Below are 22,621 nucleotides of genomic sequence, written 5' to 3'. Positions count from 1 at the left end.
CTCCGTCTCAAAAAAAAAGAAAAGAAAAGAAAAAAAAAAACAAAGAAAAAGTTTGAAATACAAATACAAATGGCTCCTACACATCTGTTCAACTACACTTGCAAAAGAAAATTAAAATTCTGCTGGCATGCCATTAAATTAAAATTAAAATTCTGCTGGCATGCCATTTTTCACTTATAAGCTTGTCAAAACCTGGAAGTCTCATAACCCACTCTGCTACTGAAGCTGAGGGAGGTAGGGGAATGGTTAGTGGGAATGCATATTATTAAAATCCCTATCAAGAGCAATGGGACATTATCTACCAAAATTTCTGCCTTGCTCCAGTAATTCCTGTTCTAGAAACATCCTACAGATATACTTGCATGTATGGACAGCAGCATACATATGATGCTATATAATGGCAGTGCTGTTTATAAAAACAAAGGATTGGAAAAACCCTGAATGCTAATCAGTAGGGTACTGGTTATTTATCTTAAGATCCAGGGAATATCATGCAGCTGTATAAAAAAAAAAGAAAGAAAAAAGAAAAGAACAAGAAGGACTCAATGAACTTATACGGAATGTCTCCAGGGTACAATGGAAAATGAGGAAACGCAAGGTGTGGAACACTGGATACTGGATACTACAATCTGTATAGAAAGAGCAGGAAACAGACCAGGCACAGTGTCTCACGCCTGTAACCCCAGCACTTTGGGAGGCCAAAGTGGGTGGATCACCTGAGGTCAGGAGTTCGAGACCAGCCTGGCCAACACGGTAAAACCCAGTCTCTACTAAAAATACAAAAATTAGCCAGGCATGGCAGCGCGTGCCTGTAATCCCAGCTACTAGGGAGGCTGAGGCAGGAGAACTGCTTGAACCCAGGAGGCGGAGGTTGTAGTGAGCTGAGATGGCACCATTGCACTCCAGCCTGGGAGACAGAGCGAGACTCTGTCTCAAAAAAAAAAGAAAAAGAAAAAGAAAGAAAGGGGGGGAATAAGACTTTACATTCCTATTTGCTTACTTATGCATCAAAAAAGAGGGAATGCAGGGCACGGTGGTTCATGCCTAAAATCCTAGCACTTTGGGAGGCCAAGGTGGGAGGATCGCTTGAGGCCAGTTCAAAACCAGCCTGGGCAACATAGCAAGACCCTATCTCTATTTTAAAAAAAAGTTAATTACCTGGGTGTGCTGGCACACCTCTGTAGCCCCAGCTACTCAGGCAGTTGAGGTGGGAGGGTCCCTTGAGTCCAGGAGGCTGCAGTGAGCTACAATTGCACCAGCGTACTCCAGCCTGAGCAAGAGTAAGACCTTGATGAGAGAAAGAAAAGAGAAAGACAAGAAGGGTGGGTAGGAGGGAGGAAAGAAGGAAGAAGGAAGGAAGGAAGGAAAGAAGGAAGGAAGGAAGGAAGGAAGGAAGGAAGGAAGGAAGGAAGGAAGGAAGGAAGGAAGGGAGGGAGGGAGGGAGGGAGGGAGGGAGGGAGGAAGGGAGGGAGGGGGAGGAAAGGAAGATGTACAAAAACTAATAATTCTGACTAGCCATGGAAAGGGATGAGAAAATGATAGAATGGGAAGGGGAGTTTTCACTTTACCTTTTTTTTTTTTTTTTTTTTTGAGACGGAGTCTTGCTCTCTTGCCCAGGCTGGAGTGCAGTGGCGTGATCTCTGCTCACTGCAAGCTCCGCCTCCCGGGTTCACGCCATTCCCCTGCCTCAGCCTCCCGAGTGGCTGGGACTATAGGCACCCGCCGCCACGCCCAGCTAACTTTTTGTATTTTTAGTAGAGACGGGGTTTCACCATGTTAGCCAGGATGGTCTCGATCTCCTGACCTCGTGATCCACCCGCCTTGACCTCCCAAAGTACTGGGACTACAGGCGTGAGCCACCGTGCCCGGCCTCACTTTACCTTTTATACCTTTTGATGTTTGAACCAAGTAAATGTATCATTCAAAAACTGAATTGAAAAACTATTAGAAGCTAAAGATATCTTCAGTGCATACACCTGTTGCCAGGTAAGATCGCCCCAAGAACATTCAAGAGCTGCCAAACCACCTGTCCTGTGGTTCGAGTGTCAGCTACTGGCTTAGTGGGGCTGGTTTGTCTGGTTAGAGGTGTGACATCTTACGCTAACAGGCGCCCAAGGAGTAAGGTTTAAAAGGGTAATGTTCTCAGCGTTCCTGAGTTCCTGAGCATTTCTCTGGGCCTGGTCATTGAATGTGCTTGTTTTGATTCCCCTTTCTCTTCTTTTCCTCTTTGTTTTCAAATAAAATCTTTTGTTTTAAGCAACCATCATGGGGTCAGGGCACTACAGGACAATACCGTTACATAGATGGATGGATGGATGGATGGATGGATGGATGGATGGATGGATGGATGGATGGATGGATAGACAGACAGAGGGATAGACGCCTAGGGTTAACCTTAGTTGCTCTTCTCTTCCTTTCCTTGTCCAGAGGCACCCCAACCCCTGAAACACACACACAGACACAGACACACACACACAGACACACATACACACACAGACACACACACACAGATACAGACACACACAGAGACACACACAGACACACACACACAGACACACACACACACAGACACTTCCCATCATCATAATAACCTTTAACTGTAATACACACACAGTCTGAGCCCACCAGGCAAGCTTAAGGATCCACAGCATTGCCAGCAGGGCCCTGACAAGGGTTGCCAGGATCCTGGGCGGGCATATTAGAGACCTCTGTGCCCCTCAGAAACAGTTCCGTAACCTCTCCCTTCACTGAACCCTGTGTGACTCACAAGACCACTCAGCTGCTATCTCCTTTTGACTTCCTTGTCGGTATGAATGTACTTTTGGGGCCAGGTGCAATGGCTCATGCCTGTAATCCTGGCACTTTGGGAGGCCGAGGCGAGCAGATCACGAGGTCAGGAGTTCGAGACTAGCCTGGCCGACATGGTGAAACTCTGTCTCTACTAAAAATACAAAAATTACCCAGGCGTGGTGGCGTGCACCTGTAATCCCAGCTACTCGAGAGGCAGAGGCAGGAGTATCGCTTGAACCCAGGAGGTGGACGTTACAATAAGCCGAGATCGTGCCACTGCACTTCAACTTGGGCAACAGAGCGAGACTCTGTCTCAAAAAAAAAGTCATTTTAGGCCGGGCGCGGTGGCTCAAGCCTGTAATCCCAGCACTTTGGGAGGCCGAGACGGGCGGATCACGAGGTCAGGAGATCGAGACCATCCTGGCTATCACGGTGAAACCCCGTCTCTACTGAAAATACAAAAAATTAGCCGGGCGTGGTGGCGGGCGCCTGTAGTCCCAGCTACTCGGGAGGCTGAGGCAGGAGAATGGCGTGAACCCGGGAGGCGGAGCTTGCAGTGAGCTGAGATCCTGCCACTGTACTCCAGCCTGGGCGGCAGAGCGAGACTCCTTCTCAAAAAAAAAAAAAAAAAAAAAAAAAGTCATTTTTGAGGGACACACAATAAACTACTTTGCCTCATCCTTACGACTCCTCACTTTTCTTCATCCTCCTCCTACCGGGACAAATTAACCCCGCAGCTCATTCTCAGCACAAACCACTTGCAGTTCCCAATACGCAGTGGCGTGCAGGCCTGGGCCTTTGCTTACAAGCCTCCCTCTGCCCGAAACACACTCCCCCCACCCCCAACCCCCACTCTACCCCATCTACCTGGAAAACTCCTACCTAGCTTTTTAGAAATAGTAGAGTTCCAGGGTTACCTCTGAAGACGTGCCCGCTTCCTTGCTCAGGGGAACTGCCGGCTCCAACGCTGCCTCCCCATCCCCCACAAAGCATCCCATCGGTGACACTTCCTCATGCTTATCTGGTCACATCTGTCTCCTCCTCAACAAAGTGCTCCTTCAGGGGAGGCTAGAGCTTACAGATCTTAGTATCTCCAGTGCCTGAATTTAGTAAACAGTAAGAGCTGGAGAAATATCTGTAGAATGAATGAATGCATGAATAAACCTGACAGCTTGGTGTCTAGAAAAAAATTGAGTCCAAGCAACTCTAGGTGTGGAATCTAGCTATAACCCCTGCTTTGCTGTGTCTGGAGCTTCAAAACGACCCTAAAGGGACCTTTCTCAAATCCAGGAAGAGGAACGTGGGCATCGAGGGAGAGAGAGGGCAGTCAGACTAGGCGGCAGGGTGAGGGCAAGGCTCCCAACAGACGCGTGTTAAGAGAAAGGGATGGCCAGGCGCAGTGGCTCACGCCTGTAATCCCAGCACTTTGGGAGGCCGAGGTGGGCAGAACACTTGAGGTCAGGAGTTCGAGACCACCCTGGCCAACATGGTGAAACCCTCTCTCTACTAAAAATACAAAAATTAGCCAGCTGGGCGTGGTGGCTCACGCCTGTAATCCCAGCACTTTGGGAGGCTGAGGTGGAGATCAAGACCATCCTGTGTAACATGGTGAAACCCCGTCTCTACTAAAAATACAAAAAAATTAGCCAGGTGTGGTGGCGGGCGCCTGTAGTCCCAGTCACTTGGGAGGCTGAGGCAGAAGAATGGCGTGAACCTGGGAGGCAGAGCTTGCAGTGAGCTGAGATCGCACCACCTGTACTCCAGCCTGGGCGACAGAGTGAGACTCCAGTTCAAAAAAAAAAAAACACAGAGAAAGGGACGTTCTAACTAGGCTACTGGTCATTTGCATTTGCATGTGTGGACAATTTGTACCCTGCAAACCTTCACACTGTATCAAACATCATGCTGTACCAATGGTGGGCTGAAGGCTTTTTAAATTATTATTATTATTTTTTTTTGAGACGTTATCTTGTTCTGTCGCCCACGCTGGAGTGCAATGGCGAGATCTCTGCCCACTGCAACCTCTGCCTCCCAGGTTCATGTGATTCTCCTGCCTCAGCCTCCCAAGTAGCTGGGATTACAGGTGCACACCGCCACATCCGGCTAATTTTTGTTTTTTCAGTAGAGACGGGGTTTCGCCATGCTGGCCAGGCTGGTCTTAAACTTCTGGCCTTAACTTCTCACTTAAACTTCTGACCTCAAATCTGCCTGCCTTGGCCTCCCAAAGTGCTGGGATTACAGGGGTGAGCCACCATGCCCGGCCTGAAGGTTTCATTCTGAGACTCGTATTGAACAGAGGGAGAAAGGAAGGAAGGTTTGGGAGGGTAGGGTGTCAGCAGAGGATGCAAGGGCTGAGGAAATAGAGAGGGTCTTGGTGGGAAGAGAGGAAGACAACGGGGATACCCGAACAGGAGGAGAGCTGGGAAACTAGTAAGGACAGTAGGAAGAAAGAGAAGGAGTGACAATGTGAAGGCCAGAAGGGCAGGCAAGATAGGAAGGCAGGTACCTTGGGCAGCTCTCTAGGCCTTCCAGACCCAAATCAGTTTCAGGGCTGGCTCATGAAAGATGCCTCGTAAATATTTGTTGAAAAGACTCGCAACAGAGGAATTCTTGCTGAATTTTTCAGTTATGAATAGAACCTAGGGCTGCTTCCTTCAGAACATATTTAAGAACACAACTATTTTTAAACCATGAAAACGTATGTTCGTGCTGACCATCCTCTGGGCAGTCCCCCACGAATTGGGGCCATATATACAGTTCCCAGAAGAGGCCGGGGAGCCAGCCTGCACAGCTTCCCTGTGACTTGTGGGTCCTGAATAACCTTGCACCGACTTCCTCTCATTTCTCTGTGGCTGAGTTGCCCAATCTGTAAAATGGGGACAGTAATACCAGCAACAACAGGGCCATTTTGTGGATTAACAGAATTCACGATGTAAAGTGTAGAGAAGGGCGTCCCCACACCCAGCAGGCTCACTACGTCTTCGGTATGCTTGTGAAACGCGTGTCCTCTGTCACTGTGACACCAGTGTCATTCATTCAACAGAAGCCGTTCAGCGCCGGTGCCTGCTGCACTGCGGCTGCCTCAGAAACCATTTGCAGGGGCCGGGTGTGGTGGCTCACGCCTGTAATCCCAGCACTTTGGGAGACCGAGGCGGGCGGATCACTTGAGGTCAGGAGTTCGAGACCAGCCTGGCCAACAATGGTGAAACGTCGTCTCTACTAAAAATACAAAAATTAGCCGGGCGTGGTGGCGGGCGCCTGTAATCCCAGCTACTAGGGGGGCTGAGGCAGGAGAATCGCTTGAACCCGGGAGGCGGAGACTGCAGTGAGCGGAGATCGTGCCATTGCACTCCAACCTGGGCAACAAGAGCGAAACTCTGTCTCAAAAAGAAGAAAAAGACAAAAAATTGAGAGAGAAAGAAAGAAAGAAACCATTTGCAGGGAGCGCACGGTTTCCGTCTGGTCCTGAACTGGACGCGAACAGGCCGAGCATTTAGAAACCCGCGCAACTCCCCGCACCGAGAGGCTTCCTCCCGCCCGGCTCCTTCGAAGCGTGGTCTGGACCAGCACCTGTCGCAGCACTGGGGGCGCCTTAGAAACGCGGCCTTGGACCTATTTCCGCGGGGGGCGATCGGTGGCCCCGGTCCTCGCAAGGCCCCCCGCCACCCAGAACCGAATCTCTGGCGGGCCCCGCGGTGCGGTCAGCAGACGCCGAAGTGCAGGGGCGGTGGCCGGCGTCGCGATGGAGCTCGTTAAAGGACCGGCACGCTGGCCGCGCCCACGCCACGGGCGGGCAGAGACGGTGAGTGCAGGGACCCAGGCGACCGGCCGGCCAGCTGGCGTCCCCGCGCCTCCTGGCGGCCAGAAGCAGGGCATGCCCTTCCCCGGCTAAGGGGGTGCCGGTCCCCCCCGTCCCACCGGCACCTGGGAGTGAAGGTACCAGGGGGTCTCCTGGGGCCGCTCGTTCCTTCACCACCCCCAGGGGCAGTTGGACCCTGAGCAGCCTTCGCCACTCGCCCGGGGACTACCCTTCCCAGAGGATTCAGCGACAGCACCCGGGTCTCGGAAGGCAGACAGACACTAGGACCTGGAAGGCGGGAGTTTTACAATCCCTCGCAGTTCCCCCTCCTAGCCAGTAGGTGACACTAGCCATAAATTTATTTCCCAGTTTACTGCTTGCGCTCAAACTCCGCGCCCCTCTCGCTCCAAGAGACAAAGGTCTCGCGAGATCTTTCGTAAACTTACAGAACCGGAAGGAGCGTGTAGTTCTCTTCCCTTTTGCGGCCATCACCGAAGCGGGAGCGGGTAAGGATTCGGCGGGCAAGCGGGTGTAATCCACAGCCATCCGTTCTTGGGCATGGTGGCTTCTGACCGCGGGGGTCCCGAGTCTCCCGTCGGCCGAGTAGCAGCCAGGAAGGGGAGGCCGGGATGGTTTTTTTTTTTACCTGTTGGTCGCTTAAATCAAGGGCCGCCGGACCGGAAAGGGATGGAGGGATCGGGGATCTGGGGACTCGAAAACGAGTTGAGGAAAGGGAGCCTGTGGAAATAGACTCGAGTCTGGGCAATGTCGTTTCCTAGAGAATGGTCTCGAAGTAACTTCTCGGTAAAGTCTTCACGGAACTTCCAGACCACACACTTGCCTACTGGGAGACTTTTAGGACCCGAGACGTGTGCAGGCTTTTCCAGGTTCGGGATGGAGGGCCTTACTCATTTAGTTTCGAGCTTCGGTTGATAGGCCCTTCTGATCAAGCAGTTTTTATTGAAGTTGCAGCACATGACAGTTCCTATGATCATTCTAGACTATCAAGATAAAATCATTGTGGTTATTTGTTTGGAAGCTGGATGAGATTTTGGTCATTTAAGAGTCTTTTTAACTTTTTATGTAGCCAAAATGAAGTTTAATCCCTTTGTGACTTCCGACCGAAGCAAGAATCGCAAAAGGCATTTCAATGCACCTTCCCACATTCGCAGGAAGATTATGTCTTCCCCTCTTTCCAAAGAGCTGAGACAGAAGTACAACGTGCGATCCATGCCCATCCGAAAGGATGATGAAGTTCAGGTGTGTATCCCTACATGTTCTCGTGGTCTTGATGGATATTTCACGCACTTAGCTTAGAAGAGGGATTGCATGCCTGATAAAGATGCTTCTAAGATTCTTCCTCCCAAAGAGTGGCGAGATGAGCCAGGGACCGAAAAACAACAAGCTGCTGTTCAGTTTTTAATTGTATTCTTAGGTAAAACTCTCAATTTTGTTTTCTTTTTTTTTTTTTTTTTTTTGGAGACGGAGTCTTGCTCTGTCGCCCAGGCTGCAGGCTGGAGTGCAGTGGCCCGATCTCAGCTCACTGCCAGCTCCGCCTCCTGGGTTCACGCCATTTTCCTGCCTCAGCCTCCCGAGTAGCTGGGACTGCAGGCGCCCGCCACCACGCCCGGCTAATTTTTTGTGTATTTAGTAGAGACGCGGTTTCACCATGTTAGCCAGGATGGTCTCGATCTCCTGACCTTGTAATCTGCCCGCCTCGGTCTCCCAAAGTCCTGGGATTACAGGCGTGAGCCACTGTGTCCAGCTGAGACAGGGTCTCACTCTTACCCAGACTGGAGTGTAGTTGCATGGTCATGGCTCACTTTTGGGCTCAAGCGATGCTCCCATGTGGGACCTGTTTTTGTTTTTGTAGAGCGGGGTCTCACTTTATTGTCCAGGTTCGTCTCCAACTCCTGGGGATCCTGCCTGAAAATCTATTTTCCCAAATGTCAGATGATGTGGCCATAATTAGGTGACAGATAATCAGAACATTGCCTTGGGATTATCTTTTTATCAATACGTTGTGACTACCCGACAGGCTCATTTTGCCTGCTGTCCAGATAGAGCTGATTTATCTAGACAGGAGTTGCAATAAAGAAAGAGTTTAATTCATGCAGAGTCAGAACGGGAGACCAGAGTTTATTACTCAAATCAGTCTCCCAGAAAATGTGGGGACTGGAGTTTTTTGAAGGATAACTTGGCGGGTGGGGGCCAGGGAGTGGAGCGTGTTGATAGGTCGCGTCAGAGATGAAGGCATAGGGAGTTGAAGCTGTCTGCTCCGAGTTGGTTCCTGGATGGGGGCCACAAGATCAGCTGAGCTAGTTTAGTGATCTGGGTGGCACCAGCGGATCCATCAGATCCATTATTCTGAAAAAAAAAAAAACCACACAAATCTTAGGCTTTACAATGTGTTATCCCTAGGAGCAACTGGAGAAGTTTAGAATCTTTTGGTCTCTAGCTGCCTAAACCATAATTTCTAGTCTTGCAGCCAATTTGTTAGTCCTACAAAGGCAGTCTGGTCCCCAGGCAAGAACGGGGTTTGTTTCAAAGTTAAACTGTAGACTAAGGTCCTCCCAAAGGAGTTAGTTTGGTCTATGCCCAGGAATGAGCAAGGCCATCTTGGAGGTTAGAAGCAAGATGGAGTTAGTTAGGTCAGATCTCTTTAACTGCTGTAATTTTCTCACTGTTGCAATTTTTGCGAAGGAGGTTTCAGTGTTTGGTCACTGAAGAGGCAGTTGAGGACCAGTAAACAGAATTGCTCCAAATCTAGATTCAGGAGCTGTAATTGTAGTCTCACATGATCGTTTGTGCTTACAGGTAAATAATTTGTTGGATCTACTTAGGTGAAGGTTTCTATAAATGACCCTTAGGTGTAATCTGTAGTGCAGCTAGTGATTAAATAATTCAGGCAGTCTCTAAAGCCATTTACATACACATCATCAATGTTTTTTCATGCTATTTCAATAAAATGTAATGGGTTCACAAATGAACAGTGTGGGTTAAGAACAGTTGTTGGTCCCTGCTATAGTAGTGCTAAACTTGCCCATAGACCTTGAAAACGGTCATCTCTGTTTTCAATACATATCAATGCAAGAAAGTCACAAACTGGGAAGAAGAATCTGTTCAGAAACACTTGGCCTGACAAACTGAGGACCACTAGGATTCCTGTCCGTTAACCTTTGGGAAAGAATTGGTTTGTTCCCTTAGGCATTTGTTGCTGCCCTCTGACTAGCACTAGGTTGAACACATTAATGGGTTCAGATTTAAATACTCTTGGTCTGTTGCTGCTTTTGAGATGGAGTGACAAATTCCTTGTTGTCAACTTACTAAAAGTTGCCAAAGTGGGCTCTTTTTTTTAACCTTTTAATATAATGATAGGGTGAGTGGTGTGTGCATGAGTTCGTTTACTTGATTTACAAGGTTAATCTTTTATTCACATATTTACTTCTGAATTTGCACTTAGGTTGTACGAGGACACTATAAAGGTCAGCAAATTGGCAAAGTAGTCCAGGTTTACAGGAAGAAGTATGTTATCTACATTGAACGGGTGCAGCGGGAAAAGGCTAATGGCACAACGGTCCACGTAGGCATTCACCCCAGCAAGGTAGGTGTTTTTGAGAATTCTTGAGAGAAGGAAATTATGGCAAGTATTGTTGACGTGTGGTTGTTTACAGAGCGAGCCCATAGAAATAGTCCTTGATTTTTCACATGTGCTGGAAAAAAACATATCTTGAAGTAAATACTACTGCACTTCTATTGAAAATTCTAATAACATTTAAAATGTTTCTGAAATCAAAGTGTCTTTAACGGTCATTATGTTTCTGTTAGTTTGTTTTTGAGACAGGTTCTTGCTCTGTCACCCAGGCTGGAGTGCAGTGGCACAATCTCGGCTCACTGCAGCCTCCGCCTCCCAAATACAAGCGATTCTCCCGCCTCAGCCTCCTGAGCAGCTGTGACTGCAGGCATGCACCACTACACCTGGCTAATTTCTGTACTTTTTAGTATAAAATTTCACCATGTTGGCCAAAGGTTCCACTGTGTTGGCGAGGCTGGTTTGGCCTCCCAAAGTGCTGGGATTATAGGCATGAGCCACCATGCTCATCCCATTGTGTATATTAAATGTGCTTTTTCTTCAAAAGCTATTAGTAAGCTGATTAACAATCAATAATTTATAGATCTTAAAATTTGGGAAGTAGGTTTTTGTAAGATGAAATGGCACTTTGGCCCTGGTTTTTCTTTTTTGAGACAGAGTCTGGCTCTGTGGCCCAGGCTGGAGTGCAGTGGCATGCAAGCTCCGCCTCCCAGGTTCATGCCATTCTGCTTCAGCCTCTAGAGTAGCTGGGACTACAGGCACCTACCACCATGCCCGTCTAATTTTTGTATTTTTAGTAGAGACGGCGTTTCACCATGTTATCCTTAGCTAGGATGGTTTTGATCTCCTGACCTCGTGATCCACCCACCTCTGCCTCCCAGAGTGCTGGGATTACAGGCATGAGCCACCGCGCCCAGCCAATAAATGTAATTTTTAAGCCTCAGAGAAGTCAAAAGCCTGGTATAGTAAAACACCTGTATATCTCTGACCTAGAATTCTCTATTAAAATTTTGCCACGTGCTCTTAGTCCATTTTTCTCCACCCCCAGTGAATTTACTAAAAAAAGATGATGACACTTACACTTGACCTGTAATTGCTTCAGTATGTATCCCTTAGGAGCAAGGACTTTCCCATTCATTAACCTACTCCAGTTATATTTTTTGCTTCCCAACACCAGAAAAGTTGTTTTAAAGGGCACCAATCTGGTAGCAGATTGTCTTTTTGTACTGCACATGGCAGTGCAGCATGTGACAGTTGTTCTTTGAGTAACTCAGTAATCATCTTGTAATTACTATCCCAAACTTGGCAGGTTCAAACCATCATAGTGTGTGACAGCTCTCTGTTCCTAATTGCTGAGGCCAAAATGTCATTTAAAATTTTTTTTAATACGGGTTCTTGCAGTGTTACCCAGGCACTGGTCTCAAACTCCTAGCCAGAAGCTATCTTCCCACCTAGGCCTCCCAGAGTGTTGGGATTATAGTCATGAGCTGCCTTGTCCAACCAAAAATGTCATTTTGACTGATTTATTATATACCTCACATCAGTTTATAAGCTCTGTGGACTGCTGTCTCATTATAATACCTAGAATTCTGTCTGCCCTTTGCCATCACATTGGCCTGTAAGACCTTAACTGATGTGGCCGGGCGCAGTGACTCACGCCTGTAATCCTAACACTTTGGGAGGCCGAGGCAGGCAGATTACCTGAGGTCAGGAGTTCAAGACCAGCCTGATCAACTGGTGAAATCCCATCTCTACTGAAAATACAAAAAAATTAGCTAGGCGTGGTGGCGGGCGCCTGTAATCCCAGCTACTTGGGAGGTTGAGGCAGGAAAATCGCTTGAACCTGGGAAGCGAAGGTTGTAGTGAGCCAATATTGTGCCATTGCACTCCAGCCTGGGTGACACAGCGAGACTTCCATTTCGGGAAAAAAAAGACCTTAACTGATCTTCCCTTACTTCTGACATCTTTTCCATTCTGTATGCTCTAGTCTGCTTGCCTCCTAGCAACTTGGTAGAATTAGAAATTCTAGGAGCCCAGGCCTACTGAGGCAAAATTAGGGCTTTTGACCCAGGTGTCTGTTTTTAATAAGCCCTCCAGTTGATTCTTATTCAAGTGTGAGAAACACACCTGTGAAACTTGATAATCTCCTGCCTTTGAACCTTTCAACTTGCTGTTCTCTTCCAGATACCTATACATAAATAAATTGCTTAGCACTTTAGGTCTCTGTTCAGATGTAGCTTTATCAGTAGGACTTTGGTTGATCACTCTAGAAAGCCCCTCGGCCTCGTCACACTCACCGCCTTTCTCTATCAAAGTGATGTCGATTCACTTGTACATGTTTTCGGGCTCCCTATACTAGAGTATGAGTTCAGCAACTGTGGAGATTTTTGTTCGGTCAGCATGCTGTATTTCCAGTACCTCTTTTCACCCTTTCCTCGCCTTCATAAGACTAAAGTTTATCATAATTTGGATGTCTTTTAGGATTTGAACTGTTGGAATAAGATCTGTATTGTCATATTCTCACTAAAGATTTTTCTGGTGGAATTATGTGTGGATGCTACCTTTAATTTCTAACATTAAAATTCTGAAGTTACTTTATTATATTTTTCTGTTTTGGGGTGGGGTTTGTTTTGTTTTGTTTTGGACAGAGTTTTGCTCTTGTCGCCCAACCTGGTGCAGTAGTGCGATCTCGGCTCACTGCAATCCTCTGCTTCCCGGGTTCAAGCGATTCTCCTGCTGTAGCCTCCTGAGTAGCTAGGTTACAGGCATTCGCCACCACACCCAGCTGTTTTGTTTGTTTGTTTTTTGAGATGAGTCTCACTCAGTTGCCCAGGCTGGAGTGCAATGGGATGATCTCAGCTCACTGCAGCCTCCACCTCCCAGGTTCCAAAGATTCTCCTGCCTCCCAGGTAGCTGGGATTACAGGAATGTGCCACCATGCCCAGCTAATTTTTGTATTTTTAATAGAGAAGGGATTTCACCATGTTGGCCAGGCTGGTCTCGAACTCCTGACCTCAGGTGATCCACCCGCCTCTGCTTCCCAAAGTGCTGGGATTGGGGGCATGAGCCACCGCACCCAGCCTGAAGTTACTTTAGAAACAAATATATATGCCAGCTTGTAAAACTGGAGTGAGAAGAGCAGAATTGTATTTCTCAATGAAAAAGAAACACATTTTACAATGAAGCACAGAAGAGGTTATGATAAGAATTACTGATGCCATCTTGCCTTTTTCTCCTTTGTTGGTGGGAAATTAGTAAATCAGCCAGGTTTGATGGCTAAAGAGTAATTTCTGGAATTTTTTAAAAGTTAAATCTTTTCTTATTTAGCCATCAACCTACCCCAGGCGTGGGAAATGGTATTGAATGTTGGGCTTTCCCATGTGTTTTAGTGATTATTTAAAGCTTGGGAGTGTTTTTCTTGTTTTTCTGCAGGTGGTTATCACTAGGCTAAAACTGGACAAAGACCGCAAAAAGATCCTTGAACGGAAAGCCAAATCTCGCCAAGTAGGAAAGGAAAAGGGCAAATACAAGGAAGAAACAATTGAGAAAATGCAGGAATAAAGTAATCTTATATAAAAGCTTTGATTAAAACTTGAAACAAAGAGCCCGTGTTTTGTGTGTGGTGATTTATGACACTGCCTAGTTTTCAGTGGACTGGTCTCTTACCTGTGATTTGTCAGTCTAAATTTTTCTGAAATCAGGACTTATATATATTTTTTTATAGTGGGCAGCAGCATTTGAGGATGTATCAGTAGCTGGAGGGGTCTCATTGAGAAGAAGGCCTATAAGAAAAGCTAGTTGGAAATACTTCCTCTTGAACCTGTTTTTTAACTTTCTTACTATAGATAGGTTGCTATATGGACAGCCTATATTTTTTAACTTACTGTATATAAAAGTTTGTATTGCCATTGGATAGGAAGTCTTGCTTTCAATAGGATAAGAAGCTTCTGTGACTTCCTATAGCATCTAGATCACTTCTTCAAGCTATTCCTCTAGATTGAGAGATCTCAGGTTCAGGTTCTCTGAGGGACCCATGGGCCCCCTTTACCTTGTTTTCTGCCCAAGTGCTGGGTGAGTGCCATCAGACCAAAACCTCACCCATCTTTGGGTTGAAATATGAACTGAACCGCAGCTTCGTCAGGATGAAGTGAAAAGGTGTGAGGTGGCAGCAGTGCGTGTGTTCCTGCCGTTCCTCATTTTAAGGATCTAAAAACAGGATACCTGAAGCCAGTTTACTTTCCAGGCTGGAGACTTGGCAACAACGTGGGAACGGGTAACGGGCCCGAGTTAAGTCACCGGCTTGGACGAGGTGGCAGCTGTCATCTGGGTGGACAGCGCTGCAGGGTGTCCGCAGTGCTGTCCTGGCCAGGCAAAGCCTGGAGTGAAGAGCGGTGGCTCCTCCGATACACGGCGCCTCGAGGGGGCGGGGCTTCCGTCTGGCGCTGACCGGCTTCCGGCGGAGCCGGCGGGAGGTGGGGCGGCGCTGCTGCTGCTGGCGGGCCTCTGGGTGGGGGAGATTCAGACGCAGCATCTAGTGTATCCCTTTCTCTTTCCCGACCGTCCTCAGTCTGCGGCTCTTTTCTCCACCGCGCACCCGCCTCAGCCGTTCAGCCCTGAGCTGGCGGGCGGACGGGCGTGGATCCAGGCTGTGGGATCATTCTGCGAAGTCAGGGTAGGAAGGCAACACAAAGGAGGCGACGCCCCAGCCCGGTCCTCAGGAATAAGCGGCGTGCCCGGTGGTGTGGACGGTGCGGGGACACTGTACTAAGTGCCTTATCTGCATTGTCATTGAATCTTCATAGCAATCGATTGTGATGGGTACTGGTCGTCTCCCCGGGTTGTAGATGAGGAAACTGGGGCTCCAGTAACTTTGCTTTAGTCAGTAAATGATAAGAGTCAGAAAATGAGTTCCCAAGCGTAGACTCGGCCATACCGCTGCTCTGCCTTGCTAATGACAATCTACCTGTAAGCGACATTTTTGACTAAATGTCCTTTGAACACCTTTTGTGCTCAGCTCTGTATCCGTGGGCCCTCCAAAGGGGGTACAGGCAGGCAGAGGGCTCCGTCCCTACTTTTTAGGTTGCATACATCTGAACTGGTCGACTGCAGATGCAAATCAGAGTGCGCCAGTGAGTGTGGTACAGGTGTTGAGATGAAGGCGAGATGGCCATCAGCTGAAGTTACTGAATACGTCGGGAAGGAGGCTGATTTCAGCTGGCTGGGATTGGGAAGATCAATGCGAGGACATTCCAAGTCGCAAACAGCCGAGGCAAAGACTCACAGGTGGGTGAAGGGGGTAAACATGGCTTTGGAAATATTTCCAGTTTTCTCTGACCAACTCGTTTATCACTTAGCCGTCAGCACAGATCACACCAGGAAGCTGAGTGATTTACGGTCACATTTCTTTCATGTTGCTTTGGAAAAGATACTGAAGCCTCAGGCAACATAATGAGACCCCATCTCTACAAAAAAAAAAAAAAAAAAAAAAAGAAAAGAAAAAAATTAGCCGGGCCTGGTGACGCATGCCTGTAGTCCCAGCTACTCGGGAGGCTGAGGTGGGAGGATGCCTTGACCCTGGGAGCCGTGATCATGCCACTGCACTCCAGCCTGGGTGACAAAGTGAGTCCCCTCTCAAAAAAAAAAAAAAGAAAAAAGAAAAAAAAAAATTTGAAAGCTTAGAAATCTGCAGGAGTGGGCAAGATGAATAGGTTAGTAGGTCCCGACATCCTGGGCTGCATTCGGCCCACAGGCCACAGGTTGGCCAAGTTTGATCCAAAGGAAGATGCCGCCTATTACAGCCAGTTATTACCAGGCAGCAATGCCGCCAGGGCAGCCAGAACATTGCCTTTTCAAGAAAGCCAGAAATCGAGGCTGGGCGCGGTGGCTCACGCCTGTAATCCCAACACTTTGGGAGGCTGAGGCGGGTGGATCACGAGGTCAGGAGATCGAGACCATCCTAGCTAACACAGTGAAACCTCGTCTCTACTAAAAATACAAAAAATTAGTTGGATGCGGTGGCAGGTGCCTGTAGTCCCAGCTACTCAAAAAAAAAAAAAAAAAAAAAAAGCCAGAAGTCGAGATTTTTATGTGAAATCTCCCAATCTGTAAATATAGATGAAACATTCCTTTTTTTTTTTTTTTTTTTTTTTTTTGAGACAGAGTCTGGCTCTGTCGCCCAGGCTGGAGTGCATTGGCAGGATCTCGGCTCACTGCAAGCTCCGCCTCTTGAGTTCACGTCGTTATCCTGCCTCAGCCTCCTGGGACTACAGGCTCCTGCCACCATGCCCAGCTAATATTTTGTGTTTTTAGCAGAGATGGGGTTTCACCGTGTTAGCCACGTTGGTCTCGATCTCCTGACCTCGTGATCCGCCTCGGCCTCCCAAAGTGCTGGGATTACAGGTGTGAGCCACCACACCTGGACAAATCATTCAAATTTTTAAAAATCACTAGATGGACCAACCAAAATAGGTCTATTAGACAATTGTGGACTTTGGACTCTACTGTAGAATTTCATAGTATAGTAAGGACTGGATCTCTTACTAAAGACTGTGATTCTACATCTTTTGGTTATAAATTGTTTCTAGCCTGTTGCCTTCATTCTTCTTTTTTTAAAAATTTTTTTTATTTTTAGAGACAAGGTCTCACTATGTTGACTAGGTTAGTCTTGAACTCCTGGCCTCAAGCAGTCCTCTCACCTTGGCCTCCCAAAGTGTTAGGATTACAGGCGTGAGCCACTGTGCCCAGTTGCCTTCGTTATTTTATAGAATGAAGATGAGACTTTTCCTTTCTTTGCGGTCCCCTGAAGGGAATCAAACAGCAACCAACACAGCACTCAAGTTGTGAGAGGTGCTGGTTTCAGAAAGGAATCTGGAAGGTGCTCTTTCTGGACTCCATTGAATACCTTGTGGTTTCAAATCTGTTAGAACTAGTAGGACTGGCTAGGCGCACTGGCTGTACATGCCTGTAATTCCAACACTTTGGGAGGCCAAAACAAGCAGATCACTTGAGGCCAGAAGTTCAAGGACCAGCCCGGCCAACATGGCAAAACCTCATCTCTACTAAAAATGCAAAACATTAGCCAGGCGTGGTGGTGTACCCCGGTGTTAAAAAAAAAAAAAGCTAGTAAGACCGTGGGATGGTAATAGATATTCCTTGGGAAACAAAGTCCCGTGTCAATGATTGAATGGTACTGGTGGATGAAATAAAGTGAAGCTGGCTTCTTTACTGCAGGACTTCTCAGAGCCTTTTTTTTGTTTTTTGAAACAGACTCTCACTCTGTCACCCAGGCTGGAGTGGCACGATCTCGGCTCACCGCAACCTCTGCCTCCTGGGTTCCAGTGATTCTCCTGCCTCAGCTTCCTGAGTAGCTAGGACTACAGGCATGCACCACCATGCCTGACTAATTTTTGTATTTTTAGTAGAGACAGGGTTTCACCATGTTGGCCAGGCTAGTCTCGAACTCCTGACCTCAGGTGATTTGCCCGCCTCAGCCTCCCAAAAGTGCTGGGATTACAGGTGTGAGCCACTGTGCCCGGCCTCAGAGCCTTTAAAATGTCAGTTTGCAGAAGATCTTGAACACAGGCTTAGAGTAAAGAGCATTTTGCAAATGTGCAGTTTCTTCATTTCTGCAAGGCATAGCTTTGGCCAGGCCCACTGCCTCAGGCCTGTAATCCTAGCACTTTGGGAGGCTGAGGCAGGTGAATCACTTTAGCCCAGGAGTTCGAGACCAGCCTGGGTTTTTTGCAACATGGCAAAACCCCATCTCTATAAAAAATACAAAAAAAGAAAAAGAATGCAAATGCATTTTTTTTACATTTTAAATTTTGGATGTGTCTTATTCATTTAATACACACTGTTTTTCCTCTCAAAAGAAAGTTATTAAGTCAGTGGTTTTACAGTCAGTAATGTCTTAGAATCAGGAATATTCATGATTAACCAGCAATGCTAAGGAAGGGAATTTGAAGCCCTTTTAGTGGAGGACCTTCAGGACCTGGAAGTACGCCCCGCTTAACTGAGACTCTTGCTCAGAACTTTGAAAAGTTTCCATCTTTGTCTGCTTCTCAGGATTCTGCCCTGCCCCTCCGCTCTGCATCTGACAGCTGGGATCTTGGGATCCTGTTTTCCTAAGCTTGCTGGAATTCCTGCAGTCCTCATATGAACTCCTCTGGCCTCATCACCATCCTGTCTCAGGGCTGTTCTAACTAAGGAATCCCGGTTTAGACAACTGAGTATCAAGTTCTCCCCTTAAGGAATTATCTGATCACAGTGGCATGTAGACTCCCTTTGGGGTATCTCTTTTCTGCAGGATAATCTCCTGACAGATCTCCATGTACATAGACATAATATTTCCATTGGAAACAGATCCTGCCATCCCTGTTAGGAGTCATCAAGCCTGTGCTCAAGTTCACTTGGACTCTGCTTCCTTCTGGAAATATTAATACACGGGCTACAGCTCTGGCAGCGTCAAAACTGGCCAGACCAACAGACCTCCCAGGAAAGCAAAACTCCTTTCCCTCACCCATGAAGCTGTACTCATCTTGTTGGATATGAGACCTATTTCTTATTTCTTCCATTTAGTTACCTGACTCGCTTTCAGAGTCCTCTATGCTGCATGCCTTCATTCCTGATGCCCTCTCTTGTCTCTTCCACAGTCCTGCTGAGGCTGCTCCTTTTCCCAGGCCCCAAGACTGTATGGTCCCTGTGGCAGCAGCCAGTGTTGTCTCAGGAAGCAACAGCATTTGAAGATATGACCAAATATTGGAATTATTTAGAAGCCTCTCAAAAGGATTGCTACAGAGACACAATGCTGGACAGTTATGAGAACACGGTCCCACAGGGTAAGGACTCAGAATCTTCCTTTATTAATCTTGTGGACAATTGTCAAGAGGAAACCATCGTTTAAAAATATTCCCAGAGCTTTCTTCTTGATTCATGCAAAATTAGGACAGACTCTTCTGCCATAAACATTTTTTTCTTTTTTTTTTTTTGGAAACAGTCTCCGTTTGTCGCCCAGGCTGGAGTGCAGTGGCGCAATCTCGGCTCACTGCAACCTCCGCCTGCCGGGTTCAAGCCGTTCTCCCCGCCTCAGCCTCCCGAGGAGCTGGGATTGCAGGTGCCCACCACCGCACCTGGCCAGTTTTTGTATTTTTAGTAGAGATGGGGTTTCACCATGTTAGCCAGGCTGGTCTCGGACTTCTAACCTCAAGTGATCTGCCCACCTCGGCCTCCCAGAGTGCTGGGATTACAGGCTTGAGCCACTGCGCCTGGCCAAGAGATTGTTTCTGTTGATCATGGGAAGGCTCAGAAGCAATGCCTGTTACAAATTTAAGTTTAAGAGTTTACTGTTATTATGTGGTACCTTTTAGCAACGTTCTCCCATTTATATTATTTTAAAGGGTACTGAGGGTAAGATTTTAGCCTACTGCCTTAGGAGTTTCTGTTTATCCTCTCTCCTGTTCAATTAATGAAAACCAGTTGATTAGGTTTCATGCTATAAGCTAATGGCTTCGTTGTTTTTTCTGTTTGCCTAAAGTCTAAAACCTCTACATATTTGTGATTTAACTGATGTCAAATTCTATTGCTATGCTGTGGTTTTGGATGGTGCCAGTTGGCTTTCTAATTGCTTTTTACTATGACTCTATTATCATTCTTCCATATAATCATCTTCAAAAATTACATGAAAGAATTGATGAGGAACTTTAGAGGGAAAGTCTTCCAGGTGGGAGTGTCAGTGAATTTAACTTTGTTCTCTTTCTTTCCTTTCTTAGGATCCTTCTTACAGTTCTCCATGATGCCTCAGAGAGCTGGAAATGATCCAGCTGGTGTTTCAAATGTGAATGAAATGGAAATGGAGATAAGTAACATGAGAGAAAAGTTTCTTATGAGTGTCACAAAGTTAGTAGAAAGCAAAAGTTACAACAGCAAGGTATTTTCCAAAGAAAAGTACTTTCAAACAATAAAGGAAGTTAAAGAAGCTAAAGAAAAAGGGAAGAAGTCATCACGTGATTATCGCCGTGCGGCAAAATATGACGTGATCTCTGTACAGGGCACAGAGAAACTGATAGAGGCTACTCATGGAGAACGTGATCGAATACGGTATTACGTGCATAAAGAAGAGTTGTTTGATATTCTTCATGATACACATCTCAGTATTGGACATGGTGGGCGGACACGCATGCTCAAGGAGCTGCAAGGAAAATATGGGAATGTCACCAAAGAAGTTATCGTCTTATATCTGACTCTGTGTAAACAGTGCCACCAGAAGAACCCAGTACCCAAGAAAGGCCTTCCGCCCAAGCCCATGACTTTTAAGGACACAGACTCCACGTGCCAAGTTGAAATACTTGACATGCAGTCAAGTGCCGATGGTGAGTTCAAGTTCATTTTATACTACCAGGACCACTTGACCAAGTTTATTATTTTACGGCCATTAAGAACCAAACAGGCCCGTGAGGTGGTCAGTGTCTTGTTAGATATTTTCACAATTCTTGGTACACCCACTGTGTTAGACTCTGACAGTGGCGTTGAGTTCACAAACCAGGTTGTTCAGGAGCTCAATGAGTTGTGGCCAGACCTAAAGATTGTGTCTGGTAAGTACCACCCTGGTCAAAGCCAGGGCTCCCTGGAAGGAGCAAGCCGTGATGTGAAGAACATGATAAGTACCTGGATGCAGAGCAACCACTCATGTCACTGGGCCAAAGGCCTCCGATTCCTGCAGATGGTGAGGAATCAGGCTTTCGACGTTTCCTTGCAGCAAAGTCCGTTTGAGGCAATGTTCGGTTGTAAAGCCAAATTTGGGCTATATTCCTCAAACTTGCCCCGGGAAACTGTGGCTACTTTACAAACAGAAGAAGAGCTAGAAATTGCTGAAGAACAGCTAGAAAATAGCCTTTGGATCAGGCAGGAAGAAAGAGTTGAGATTGGAGCAGACAGATCTGATATGGATGATGACATGGATCCCACTCCTGAAGCTACAGAACCCAGCACCTCACAAGGGGCTTCCGGTCTCCTCTGCTGGTGAACAGATGGCTGCTGGGTGGACAGTCACAGGTGTCTTTCTGAGCATAGTCATCTGAGAACTGTTGCCAGAGGCCCCAGGGGAAAGGATTGAAGGCTGCACTCTCAGGTCAAGTTGTACATGGTAGCCCTTGCTCAAAAAGGGAAAAGTTTGGGTCTGTGTATTTATTCTTAGGGCTACCATAAAAAATTACCACAACCTGGCCGGGCGCAGGACTCATGCCTGTAATCCCAGCACTTTGGGAGGCCGAGGTGGGCAGATCACTTGAGGTCAGGAGTTCAAGACTAGCCTGGCCAACATGGTGAAACCCTGTCTCTACTAGAAATACAGAAATTAGCCAGGCTCGGAGGCATGTGCCTGTAATCCCAGCTAACCGGGAGGCTGAGGCAGGAGAATCACTTGAACCCAGGAAGCAGAGGTTGCAGTGGGCCGAGACCATACCACTGCACTCCAGCCTGGGTGACAAAGCAAGACTCTGTCTCAAAAAATAAAAAAATAAAAAAACCACCACCTGGGTGACTTAACAGAAATTGAGTCTCACAGTTCTGGACGCCCCAAGTCTGAAATTAAAGTGATTAGTAAGGTAGGTTCTTTCTGGAGGCTCTGGGGGAGAATCACTCCACGCCTTTCTCCTTTCTCTAGTGGCCATCGGCAATCCTTGGCGTTCCCTGGCTTGTGACAGTGTAAGTCCAGTCTCTGCTTCTGTCTTTGTGTGGACTTCTCCCCTGTGTTGTGCATATTCTTTCCTGTCTCTTGTAAAGACATCACTGGACACCGAACCCATGTCACTGGATTTAGGGCCCACTCTAAAGAGGATGATCTCATCTCGAGACCCTTACCTTAATTAGATCGGCAAATACTCTTTCCAAGTAAGGTGACATTCACAGGTACTAGGGACTTGAACTTGGACTTATCTTGTTTATTTATTTATTTATTTTTTAGAGACAGGGTCTCCTTATATTGCCCAGGCTAGTCTCAAACTCCTGGGCTCAAGAGATTGGCCTCCAAAAGTGCTAAGATTACAGGTGCATGCCACCACACCCAGCCAGTACTTCTTTTTTTTTTTTTTCTTTTTTTGAGGCGGAGTCTCACTCTGTTGCCTAGGCTGGAGTGCAGTGGCACAATCTGGGCTCACTGCAGCCTCCACCTCCCCAGTTCAAGCAATTCTGTCTCAGCCTCCTCAGTAGCCGGGACTACAGGCGCACACCGCCACAAACCCAGCTAATTTTTGTATTTTTTAGTAGAGACGGGGTTTCACCATATTGGCCAGGCTGATCTCAAACTCCTGACCTCGTGATCCACTCGACTCAGCCTCCCAAAGTGCTGGGATTACAGGCGTGAGCCATCGTGCGCGGCTGGACTTACCTTTTTAAGAGACACAGTTCTACTCATCATAGTCAATAGAAGAATATGTCTGCAAAAC

At 47.2% G+C, this 22,621-nt stretch overlaps 2 protein-coding genes across 3 annotated transcripts; both read left to right on the top strand.

Moving 5' to 3' along the window:
- The first annotated feature begins 6,986 nt into the window (after positions 1-6,986).
- On the top strand, positions 6,987-13,785 carry RPL26 (ribosomal protein L26). Its single transcript, XM_008010296.3, has 4 exons — positions 6,987-7,095; positions 7,677-7,849; positions 10,053-10,193; positions 13,614-13,785. The coding sequence occupies exons 2-4, from the start codon at positions 7,682-7,684 to the stop codon at positions 13,740-13,742; spliced, it is 438 nt and encodes a 145-aa protein (XP_008008487.1). The 5' UTR covers positions 6,987-7,095; positions 7,677-7,681; the 3' UTR covers positions 13,743-13,785.
- A 1,254-nt stretch (positions 13,786-15,039) lies between these two features.
- Positions 15,040-21,708, top strand: KRBA2 (KRAB-A domain containing 2). 2 transcript variants are annotated; one of them, XM_073004686.1, is made up of 3 exons: positions 15,040-15,464; positions 18,833-19,018; positions 19,949-21,708. In XM_073004686.1, exons 2-3 carry the CDS (start codon positions 18,928-18,930, stop codon positions 21,199-21,201), a joined length of 1,344 nt encoding a protein of 447 aa, XP_072860787.1. In that variant the 5' UTR covers positions 15,040-15,464; positions 18,833-18,927; the 3' UTR covers positions 21,202-21,708. The 2 variants fall into 2 exon arrangements, with proteins under 2 accessions (XP_072860787.1, XP_008008483.2); XM_008010292.3 differs by lacking the exon at positions 15,040-15,464 and having other exon boundaries at positions 18,778-19,018.
- Positions 21,709-22,621: the final 913 nt, after the last annotated feature.

This window comes from Chlorocebus sabaeus, chromosome 16, assembly GCF_047675955.1.
Source record: "Chlorocebus sabaeus isolate Y175 chromosome 16, mChlSab1.0.hap1, whole genome shotgun sequence".
NCBI classification, from domain to species: domain Eukaryota; kingdom Metazoa; phylum Chordata; class Mammalia; order Primates; family Cercopithecidae; genus Chlorocebus; species Chlorocebus sabaeus.
This window is presented reverse-complemented; position numbering and strand designations above follow the sequence as displayed.